Source organism: Lithobates pipiens, unplaced genomic scaffold, assembly GCF_037356315.1.
Source record: "Lithobates pipiens isolate NorthernLeopardFrog02 unplaced genomic scaffold, aLitPip1_a1.2 Scaffold_35, whole genome shotgun sequence".
NCBI classification, from domain to species: domain Eukaryota; kingdom Metazoa; phylum Chordata; class Amphibia; order Anura; family Ranidae; genus Lithobates; species Lithobates pipiens.
Window position 1 is genome coordinate 18,386,547 of NW_027507811.1, and position 13,067 is coordinate 18,399,613.

At 48.4% G+C, this 13,067-nt stretch overlaps 4 protein-coding genes across 4 annotated transcripts in view; all 4 read right to left on the bottom strand.

Annotated features, from left to right (window-relative positions):
* LOC143955180 (uncharacterized) overlaps nt 1-13,067 on the bottom strand; it is a 275,659-nt gene that overhangs the window by 239,517 nt on the left and 23,075 nt on the right.
* The window catches only part of LOC143955828 (uncharacterized), a 55,764-nt gene that overhangs the window by 30,847 nt on the left and 11,850 nt on the right, over nt 1-13,067 (bottom strand). The window lies entirely within an intron of this gene.
* The window catches only part of LOC143955182 (uncharacterized), a 47,352-nt gene that overhangs the window by 20,716 nt on the left and 13,569 nt on the right, over nt 1-13,067 (bottom strand). The window contains exon 5 of the mRNA XM_077465273.1: nt 11,434-12,682. Within this exon, the coding sequence (XP_077321399.1) occupies nt 11,434-12,682 (1,249 nt within the window). The remainder of the gene's footprint in view (nt 1-11,433; nt 12,683-13,067) is intronic.
* LOC143956052 (zinc finger protein 212-like) lies at nt 10,752-11,436 on the bottom strand. The gene has a single exon (XM_077466181.1). The coding sequence runs from the start codon at nt 11,421-11,423 to the stop codon at nt 11,070-11,072; it is 354 nt and encodes a 117-aa protein (XP_077322307.1). The 5' UTR covers nt 11,424-11,436; the 3' UTR covers nt 10,752-11,069.

Here is a 13,067-nt window from a genome sequence, read left to right on the forward strand (position 1 = left end):
AGCTGGGGGAACCTGGGGGTCGCAACCTGGAGCCAGTTGCAGCCAAGTCAATCCTCACCACTAGAGGCACTGGTGAACACCTGCTGGCTCTTAGACTCTGCGCCCCAGGGAATCTTACGCTCTAACCCCAGTGGGATCTGTCCCCCGTCTGCAGCAGTCAGCCGTAGGGTCCACAACCTTGCGGTGCACCCCTGATCCCTACGGTACGCACCTGTCACCTCGCTTCAAGGTGACCTGACACAAAGTTTAGACGAGTTTAGGAGTTTTAAAGAGGGATTCCACCCAAAAAAAAATTATTAAAAGCCAGCAGCTATAAATACTACAGCTGCTGACTTTTAATAAATGGACACTCACCTGTCCCGGGTTCCAGCGATGCCGACAGCCGAGGCCAATCGATCAGTGGACACATGACATCCGCCACGCCACAGAGAGCTATGGGTGATCCAATCAGGTCCGCCTGAAAAACTGACAGGTGAATCCAGCTTAAATCTGTAACACCTTTCCAGCTTCAGTCTCCTAATCAACACAATTTTTTTTCTTTTCTTTGTGCAGTGCTCACTCTCTCCCTGGAAAATTGTGGACTATTCAAAAAAGGCTTAAAAGGTGTGCTAAAAATCTTCCAACTTAGGAAAAAGACAACTTTTTTGTTTTGTTTTTACGTAAAATCTGCCTGCTCTGCCCCTCTGAAAAAAACTGCAAATATGTACTCTGGTTTGGTATTCAGATTTAAAATGTACTGGTATATAAGATGAAATCTACGTTCTTTTTCTCCTGCTGACATTACATCTTAGCGAAAAAGGAGTACATACTACCCAACAAATCAATACTGTATAGTTACATATAAGACTGGCGAAGTCTCTCCATCTCTCATTATGGCCTAGTAACAACACTTACTGTATATAGTGTGCAGCAAGTGCGTAAAATATTTCTGGCTCTTAACAGAATAAACTCATTTTCTTTTCCAGAAAAACATGCCTTTCATAAAGGGCAGCAAGTCTATACTTTATTAACCACTAGAGGACAAGCCGCAGCAGTTATACTGTGGCAGGTTGGCTCTCCTGAACAAATTGCCTTAGCTATATGTCGGCCTCTTTAAGACCACTAGAGGGCACCCACGGTGTGACGATAGAGCTAGTGCATGTGCCCAGCTGCCGCGATGTCTGCTGGGCAGCCGCGATTGCTCCTGAGAAAGACAGAACGGAGATCTGCCAATGTAAACAGATCTCCGTTCTGTCAGGGGAGAGGAGACTGATCTGTTGTTCATAGTAAGCATACCCCCACAGTTAGAATCACTCCCAAGGACACACATTTAACCCTTTTATCGCCCCCTAGTGGTAATCCCTTCCCTGCTGGTGACACTTATACAGTAATCAGTGGTTATTTATAGCACTGATCGCTGTATAAATGTCAATGGTCCCAAAAAAGCATCAAAAGTGTCCGATCTGTCAGCCGCAATGTCGTAGTCCCAATAAAATCACAGGTCCACCGCCATTACTAGTAAAAAAGAATAATAGAAAAAAATGCCATAAATATATCCCCTATTTTGTAGATGCTATAACTTTTGCGCAATCCAATCAATATACACTGATTGCGATTTATTTATTTTTTTTACCAAAAATATGTAGAAGCATACATATTGGCAAAAACGGAGGAAGAAATTAGTTTTTTTTTATATTTTTGGGAGGGTGTTTATTATAGCAAAAACATATTGCTTTTTTTTCAAAATTGTTGATCCCCCTCCATCCACACTACATTCTCCTACAGATCTCCTCCTCCATCCACACTACATTCTCCTACAGATCTCCTCCTCCATCCACACTACATTCTCCGACGGCTCTCCTCCACCATCCACACTACATTCTCCGACAGCTCTCCTCCACCATCCACACTACATTCTCCGACAGCTCTCCTCCCACCATCCACACTACATTCTCCGACAGATCTCCTCCACCATCCACACTACATTCTCCGACAGATCTCCTCCACCATCCACACTACATTCTCCGACAGATCTCCTCCACCATCCACACTACATTCTCCGACAGATCTCCTCCACCATCCACACTACATTCTCTGACAGATCTCCTCCACCATCCACACTACATTCTCTGACAGATCTCCTCCACCATCCACACTACATTCTCCGACAGATCTCCTCCACCATCCACACTACATTCTCCCACAGATCTCCTCCCACCATCCACACTACATTCTCCGACAGATCTCCTCCATCATCCACACTACATTCTCCGACAGATCTCCTCCACCTTCCACACTACATTCTCCGACAGATCTCCTCCACCATCCACACTACATTCTCCGACAGATCTCCTCCACCATCCACGCTACATTCTCCTACAGATCTCCTCCACCATCCACACTACATTCTCCGACAGATCTCCTCCACCATCCACACTACATTCTCCTACAGATCTCCTCCACCATCCACACTACATTCTCCGACAGATCTCCTCCCACCATCCACGCTACATTCTCCGACAGCTCTCCTCCACCATCCACGCTACATTCTCCGACAGCTCTCCTTCCACCATCCACACTACATTCTCCGACAGATCTCCTCCACCATCCACACTACATTCTCCGACAGATCTCCTCCACCATCCACACTACATTCTCCGACAGATCTCCTCCACCATCCACACTACATTCTCCGACAGATCTCCTCCACCATCCACACTACATTCTCCGACAGATCTCCTCCACCATCCACACTACATTCTCTGACAGATCTCCTCCACCATCCACACTACATTCTCCGACAGATCTCCTCCACCATCCACACTACATTCTCCCACAGATCTCCTCCCACCATCCACACTACATTCTCCGACAGATCTCCTCCATCATCCACACTACATTCTCCGACAGATCTCCTCCACCATCCACACTACATTCTCCGACAGATCTCCTCCCACCATCCACACTACATTCTCCGACAGCTCTCCTCCACCATCCACACTACATTCTCTGACAGATCTCCTCCCACCATCCACACTACATTCTCCGACAGCTCTCCTCCCACCATCCACACTACATTCTCCGACAGATCTCCTCCACCATCCACACTACATTCTTCGACAGATCTCCTCCACCATCCACACTACATTCTTCGACAGATCTCCTCCACCATCCACACTACATTCTCCGACAGATCTCCTCCACCATCCACACTACATTCTCCGACAGATCTCCTCCACCATCCACACTACATTCTCCGACAGATCTCCTCCACCATCCACACTACATTCTCCGACAGATCTCCTCCACCATCCACACTACATTCTCCGACAGATCTCCTCCACCATCCACGCTACATTCTCCGACAGATCTCCTCCACCATCCACGCTACATTCTCCGACAGATCTCCTCCACCATCCACGCTACATTCTCCCACAGATCTCCTCCCACCATCCACACTACATTCTCCCACAGATCTCCTCCATCATCCACACTACATTCTCCGACAGATCTCCTCCACCATCCACACTACATTCTCCGACAGATCTCCTCCACCATCCACACTACATTCTCCGACAGATCTCCTCCACCATCCACACTACATTCTCCGACAGATCTCCTTCACCATCCACACTACATTCTCAGACAGCTCTCCTCCACCATCCACACTACATTCTCTGACAGATCTCCTCCCACCATCCACACTACATTCTCCGACAGCTCTCCTCCACCATCCACACTACATTCTCTGACAGATCTCCTCCCACCATCCACACTACATTCTCCGACAGCTCTCCTCCCACCATCCACACTACATTCTCCGACAGATCTCCTCCACCATCCACACTACATTCTTCGACAGATCTCCTCCACCATCCACACTACATTCTTCGACAGATCTCCTCCACCATCCACACTACATTCTCCGACAGATCTCCTCCCCCATCCACACTACATTCTCCGACAGCTCTCCCCTCCACCATCCACACTACATTCTCCTACAGATCTCCTCCACCATCCACACTACATTCTCCCACAGATCTCCTCCATCATCCACACTACATTCTCCGACAGATCTCCTCCACCATCCACACTACATTCTCCGACAGATCTCCTCCACCATCCACACTACATTCTCCGACAGATCTCCTCCCACCATCCACACTACATTCTCCGACAGCTCTCCTCCACCATCCACACTACATTCTCTGACAGATCTCCTCCCACCATCCACACTACATTCTCCGACAGCTCTCCTCCCACCATCCACACTACATTCTCCGACAGATCTCCTCCACCATCCACACTACATTCTTCGACAGATCTCCTCCACCATCCACACTACATTCTTCGACAGATCTCCTCCACCATCCACACTACATTCTCCGACAGATCTCCTCCCCCATCCACACTACATTCTCCGACAGCTCTCCCCTCCACCATCCACACTACATTCTCCTACAGATCTCCTCCACCATCCACACTACATTCTCCGACAGATCTACTCCACCATCCACACTACATTCTCTGACAGATCTCCTCCACCATCCACACTACATTCTCCGACAGATCTCCTCCACCATCCACACTACATTCTCCGACAGATCTCCTCCACCATCCACACTACATTCTCCGACAGATCTCCTCCACCATCCACACTACATTCTCCCACAGATCTCCTCCCACCATCCACACTACATTCTCCGACAGATCTCCTCCATCATCCACACTACATTCTCCGACAGATCTCCTCCACCATCCACACTACATTCTCCGACAGATCTCCTCCACCATCCACACTACATTCTCCGACAGATCTCCTCCACCATCCACACTACATTCTCCGACAGATCTCCTCCCCCATCCACACTACATTCTCCTACAGATCTCCTCCACCATCCACACTACATTCTCCGACAGATCTCCTCCACCATCCACACTACATTCTCCGACAGATCTCCTCCACCATCCACACTACATTCTCCGACAGATCTCCTCCACCATCCACACTACATTCTCCGACAGCTCTCCTCCACCATCCACACTACATTCTCCGACAGATCTCCTCCACCATCCACACTACATTCTCCGACAGATCTCCTCCACCATCCACACTACATTCTCCGACAGATCTCCTCCCACCATCCACACTACATTCTCCGACAGCTCTCCTCCACCATCCACACTACATTCTCCGACAGCTCTCCTCCCACCATCCACACTACATTCTCCGACAGATCTCCTCCACCATCCACACTACATTCTTCGACAGATCTCCTCCACCATCCACACTACATTCTTCGACAGATCTCCTCCACCATCCACACTACATTCTCCGACAGATCTCCTCCCCCATCCACACTACATTCTCCGACAGCTCTCCCCTCCACCATCCACACTACATTCTCCTACAGATCTCCTCCACCATCCACACTACATTCTCCGACAGATCTACTCCACCATCCACACTACATTCTCTGACAGATCTCCTCCACCATCCACACTACATTCTCCGACAGATCTCCTCCACCATCCACACTACATTCTCCGACAGATCTCCTCCACCATCCACACTACATTCTCCGACAGATCTCCTCCACCATCCACACTACATTCTCCCACAGATCTCCTCCCACCATCCACACTACATTCTCCGACAGATCTCCTCCATCATCCACACTACATTCTCCGACAGATCTCCTCCACCATCCACACTACATTCTCCGACAGATCTCCTCCACCATCCACACTACATTCTCCGACAGATCTCCTCCACCATCCACACTACATTCTCCGACAGATCTCCTCCCCCATCCACACTACATTCTCCTACAGATCTCCTCCACCATCCACACTACATTCTCCGACAGATCTCCTCCACCATCCACACTACATTCTCCGACAGATCTCCTCCACCATCCACACTACATTCTCCGACAGATCTCCTCCACCATCCACACTACATTCTCCGACAGCTCTCCTCCACCATCCACACTACATTCTCCGACAGATCTCCTCCCACCATCCACACTACATTCTCCGACAGATCTCCTCCATCATCCACACTACATTCTCCGACAGATCTCCTCCACCATCCACACTACATTCTCCGACAGATCTCCTCCACCATCCACACTACATTCTTCGACAGATCTCCTCCACCATCCACACTACATTCTCCGACAGATCTCCTCCACCATCCACACTACATTCTCCGACAGATCTCCTCCACCATCCACACTACATTCTCCGACAGATCTCCTCCACCATCCACACTACATTCTCCGACAGATCTCCTCCACCATCCACGCTACATTCTCCGACAGATCTCCTCCACCATCCACGCTACATTCTCCCACAGATCTCCTCCCACCATCCACGCTACATTCTCCGACAGATCTCCTCCATCATCCACACTACATTCTCCGACAGATCTCCTCCACCATCCACACTACATTCTCCGACAGATCTCCTCCACCATCCACACTACATTCTCCGACAGATCTCCTCCCACCATCCACACTACATTCTCCGACAGCTCTCCTCCACCATCCACACTACATTCTCTGACAGATCTCCTCCCACCATCCACACTACATTCTCCGACAGCTCTCCTTCCACCATCCACACTACATTCTCCGACAGATCTCCTCCACCATCCACACTACATTCTTCGACAGATCTCCTCCACCATCCACACTACATTCTTCGACAGATCTCCTCCACCATCCACACTACATTCTCCGACAGATCTCCTCCCCCATCCACACTACATTCTCCGACAGCTCTCCCCTCCACCATCCACACTACATTCTCCTACAGATCTCCTCCACCATCCACACTACATTCTCCGACAGATCTACTCCACCATCCACACTACATTCTCTGACAGATCTCCTCCACCATCCACACTACATTCTCCGACAGATCTCCTCCACCATCCACACTACATTCTCCGACAGATCTCCTCCACCATCCACACTACATTCTCCGACAGATCTCCTCCACCATCCACACTACATTCTCCCACAGATCTCCTCCCACCATCCACACTACATTCTCCGACAGATCTCCTCCATCATCCACACTACATTCTCCGACAGATCTCCTCCACCATCCACACTACATTCTCCGACAGATCTCCTCCACCATCCACACTACATTCTCCGACAGATCTCCTCCACCATCCACACTACATTCTCCGACAGATCTCCTCCCCCATCCACACTACATTCTCCTACAGATCTCCTCCACCATCCACACTACATTCTCCGACAGATCTCCTCCACCATCCACACTACATTCTCTGACAGATCTCCTTCACCATCCACACTAGATTCTCCGACAGATCTCCTCCACCATCCACACTACATTCTCCGACAGCTCTCCTCCACCATCCACACTACATTCTCCGACAGATCTCCTCCCACCATCCACACTACATTCTCCGACAGATCTCCTCCATCATCCACACTACATTCTCCGACAGATCTCCTCCACCATCCACACTACATTCTCCGACAGATCTCCTCCACCATCCACACTACATTCTCCGACAGATCTCCTCCCCCATCCACACTACATTCTCCGACAGATCTCCTCCACCATCCACACTACATTCTCCGACAGATCTCCTCCACCATCCACACTACATTCTCCGACAGATCTCCTCCACCATCCACACTACATTCTCCGACAGATCTCCTCCACCATCCACACTACATTCTCCCACAGATCTCCTCCCACCATCCACACTACATTCTCCGACAGATCTCCTCCATCATCCACACTACATTCTCCGACAGATCTCCTCCACCATCCACACTACATTCTCCGACAGATCTCCTCCACCATCCACACTACATTCTCCGACAGATCTCCTCCACCATCCACACTACATTCTCCGACAGATCTCCTCCCCCATCCACACTACATTCTCCTACAGATCTCCTCCACCATCCACACTACATTCTCCGACAGATCTCCTCCACCATCCACACTACATTCTCTGACAGATCTCCTTCACCATCCACACTAGATTCTCCGACAGATCTCCTCCACCATCCACACTACATTCTCCGACAGCTCTCCTCCACCATCCACACTACATTCTCCGACAGATCTCCTCCCACCATCCACACTACATTCTCCGACAGATCTCCTCCATCATCCACACTACATTCTCCGACAGATCTCCTCCACCATCCACACTACATTCTCCGACAGATCTCCTCCACCATCCACACTACATTCTCCGACAGATCTCCTCCCCCATCCACACTACATTCTCCGACAGATCTCCTCCACCATCCACACTACATTCTCCGACAGATCTCCTCCCACCATCCACACTACATTCTCCGACAGCTCTCCTCCACCATCCACACTACATTCTTCGACAGATCTCCTCCCACCATCCACACTACATTCTCCGACAGATCTCCTCCATCATCCACACTACATTCTCCGACAGATCTCCTCCACCATCCACACTACATTCTCCGACAGCTCTCCTCCCACCATCCACACTACATTCTCCGACAGATCTCCTCCACCATCCACACTACATTCTTCGACAGATCTCCTCCACCATCCACACTACATTCTCCGACAGATCTCCTCCACCATCCACACTACATTCTCCGACAGATCTCCTCCACCATCCACACTACATTCTCCGACAGATCTCCTCCACCATCCACACTACATTCTCCGATAGATCTCCTCCACCATCCACACTACATTCCCCGACAGATCTCCTCCACCATCCACACTACATTCTCCGACAGATCTCCTCCCACCATCCACACTACATTCTCCGACAGATCTCCCCCCACCATCCACACTACATTCTCCGACAGATCTCCTCCACTATCCACACTACATTCTCCGACAGATCTCCTCCCACCATCCACACTACATTCTCCGACAGATCTCCTCCACCATCCACACTACATTCTCCGACAGATCTCCCACCATCCACACTACATTCTCCGACAGATCTCCCACCATCCACACTACATTCTCCGACAGATCTCCTCCCCCATCCACACTACATTCTCCGACAGCTCTCCCCTCCACCATCCACACTACATTCTCCTACAGATCTCCTCCACCATCCACACTACATTCTCCGACAGATCTACTCCACCATCCACACTACATTCTCTGACAGATCTCCTCCACCATCCACACTACATTCTCCGACAGATCTCCTCCACCATCCACACTACATTCTCCGACAGATCTCCTCCACCATCCACACTACATTCTCCGACAGATCTCCTCCACCATCCACACTACATTCTCCGACAGATCTCCTCCACCATCCACACTACATTCTCCCACAGATCTCCTCCCACCATCCACACTACATTCTCCGACAGATCTCCTCCATCATCCACACTACATTCTCCGACAGATCTCCTCCACCATCCACACTACATTCTCCGACAGATCTCCTCCACCATCCACACTACATTCTCCGACAGATCTCCTCCACCATCCACACTACATTCTCCGACAGATCTCCTCCCCCATCCACACTACATTCTCCGACAGATCTCCTCCACCATCCACACTACATTCTCCGACAGATCTCCTCCACCATCCACACTAGATTCTCCGACAGATCTCCTCCACCATCCACACTACATTCTCCGACAGCTCTCCTCCACCATCCACACTACATTCTCCGACAGATCTCCTCCCACCATCCACACTACATTCTCCGACAGATCTCCTCCATCATCCACACTACATTCTCCGACAGATCTCCTCCACCATCCACACTACATTCTCCGACAGATCTCCTCCACCATCCACACTACATTCTCCGACAGATCTCCTCCCCCATCCACACTACATTCTCCGACAGATCTCCTCCACCATCCACACTACATTCTCCGACAGATCTCCTCCCACCATCCACACTACATTCTCCGACAGCTCTCCTCCACCATCCACACTACATTCTCTGACAGATCTCCTCCCACCATCCACACTACATTCTCCGACAGCTCTCCTCCCACCATCCACACTACATTCTCCGACAGATCTCCTCCACCATCCACACTACATTCTTCGACAGATCTCCTCCACCATCCACACTACATTCTCCGACAGATCTCCTCCACCATCCACACTACATTCTCCGACAGATCTCCTCCACCATCCACACTACATTCTCCGACAGATCTCCTCCACCATCCACACTACATTCTCCGATAGATCTCCTCCACCATCCACACTACATTCTCCGACAGATCTCCCACCATCCACACTACATTCTCCGACAGATCTCCCACCATCCACACTACATTCTCCGACAGATCTCCTCCACCATCCACACTACATTCTCCGACAGATCTCCTCCCCCATCCACACTACATTCTCTGACAGATCTCCTCCACCATCCACACTACATTCTCCGACAGATCTCCTCCACCATCCACACTATATTCTCCGACAGCTCTCCTCCCACCATCCACACTACATTCTCCGACAGCTCTCCTCCACCATCCACACTACATTCCCCGACAGATCTCCTCCACCATCCACACTACATTCTCCGACAGCTCTCCTCCACCATCCACACTACATTCTCCGACAGATCTCCTCCACCATCCACACTACATTCTCCGACAGCTCTCCTCCACCATCTGCACTACATTCTCCGACAGATCTCCTCCACCATCCACACTACATTCTCCGACAGATCTCCTCCACCATCCGCATTACACTCTCCGACAAGAAAACATGAGCACATGATCCTCATTAGCATAATATATATTTATTGAGAGAACAAAATAGCACACATACAGTTAAAATTCTTGAAAATAAGCATGGGTAGTACGAACAACCAAGATGGATAAAAAGCAAAGCTGTGTGCAGGAACGTCAGCTCCAGATCCTCTGGCCGGAATCAGAGGGATCTGCTTTGACAGGTGCCTCATGGTGACCTCTACATGCGGGTGGAAAGCTGTACTGGGGCCGTAACATGTTTCAACCTAATCCCTTCTTTCTCACCATCCACACTACATTTTATATCAGATGTCCTCCATTCTATCACAGGTCCCTCTACTGTCCTCACTATATTTTCTGGCAGTTGTCCCTCCCACTATCCACACTACACTGGATTGTCTGGTGTTTAACAAGATTATCTTTCTTATAGAAAGATTTCCCGCACTCTGAACGTGAATAAGGACGCTCACCTAAGTGAATTCTCTGGTGTTGCACAAGGTTTCCTTTCCTAGTGAAAGATTTTCCGCACTTGTAACATGAATTAAGGACGTTCACCTGTGTGAATTCTCTGATGTTTAACAAGATAATCTTTCCTAAGGAAAGATTTCCCACGCTCTGAACATGAGAAATGACGCTCACTCGTGTGAACATTCTCTGATGTTTACCAAGGCCTCCTTTAAGAATGAAAGATTTCCCGCACATTTAACATGACTAGGGATGCACTCCCACGTGAATTCTCTGATGTTTAGTAAGGTCTCCTTTATGAGTGAAAGATTTCCCGCACTCTAAACATGGATAAGGACGCTCACCCGTGTGAACTCTCTGATGAGTAATTAGAGTATTTTTCTTAAAGAAAGATTTTCCGCACTCTGCACATGAATACGGACGCTCGCCTGTGTGAATTTTCTCATGTGAAGCAAGGCCTCCTTTATAAGTGAAAGATTTCCCGCACTCTGCACATGAATACGGACGCTCACCCGTGTGAATTCTCTGATGTTCAATAAGGCTATGTTTCCTAGTGAAAGATTTCCCGCACTCGGAACATGAGTAGGGATGCTCACCTGTGTGAATTATCTGATGTATAACAAGGCCTCCTTTATGAATGAAAGATTTCCCGCACTCTGAACATGAATAAGGATGCTCACCTGTGTGACTTCTCTGATGTATAACAAGGCCTGCTTTAAAAGTGAAAGATTTCCCGCAGTCTGAACATGAATAAGGACGCTCACCCGTGTGAATTCTCTGATGTGTAACAAGACCATCTTTCTTATGGAAAGCTTTCCCGCACTCTGAACACGAATAAGGACGCTCACCCCTGTGAATTCTCTGATGATTAGAAAGTTCTCCTTTATCACTGAAAGATTTCCCGCATTCTGAACATGAATAAGGACGCTCGCCTGTGTGAATTCTCTGATGTCTAACGAGACTATCTTTCTTATGGAAAGATTTCCCGCACACTGAACATGAATGAGGACGCTCACCAGTGTGACGTTTCTGGTGTTGCATAAGGTTACCTTTCTGAGAGAAAAATTTCCCGCACTCTGAACATGAAAAGGGACGCTCACCCGTGTGAACTCTCTGGTGCTGAAGAAGTTGTCTTTTCTTGGGGAAAGCTTTCCCGCACTCTGAACATTTAAAGGGACGCTCCTCCATGTGAATTTTCTCATGTTTAGCAAGGTCTCTTATATAAAAAAAACCTTTATTGCACCATGAACATGCGAATAGATCCTCAGCGCTGTGATCTCCTTCATGGGGTGAGGAAGTTTCCTCGGGATTAGAAGGATCTGTTGATGGATCTGCAGTGTGAGATCTTACATGGATATTTCCAATCATAGTATGTGATTGATGAGAAGATTCCCCCTGATCAGAGGGATCCATTGATGTCTCCGGACAGGAAGGTCTGTGATGTATATTTTGTGTATTTGGATTTCCTCCTGGAGGATCTTCAGTATGGAAGAGCCCTGGGGACATCATAAAAAAAATAAAAAATCATACATTTTTATTAGAGTTCTGAGCTTTAAAAAGAAAATGTAATTTTTTTTTTTTGAAAAATCTGAGCTTAAAAATTTTTTTTTTACTAAATTCTGAGTTTCAAAGTCACAATTCAGAGATTGAAAGTCATTCTGAGATTAAAAAATCATAATTCTGAATTTCAAAGTGAGAATTCAGAGATTGAAAGTGAGAATTCAGAAATTGAAAGTCATTCTGAGATTCAAAAATCATAATTCTGATTTTCAAAGTCAGAATTCAGAGATTGAAAGTCATTCTAAAATGAAAAGTCAGAATCCTGAGTTTCAAAAGTCAGAATCCTGAGTTTCAAAAGTCAGAATCCTGAGTTTCAAAAGT

Bases quoted from the DNA above. Each gene is read 5' to 3' on its own strand.
- LOC143956052 (XM_077466181.1), bottom strand. From the start codon at position 11,423: ATGTGCGGGAAATCTTTCATTCTTAAAGGAGGCCTTGGTAAACATCAG.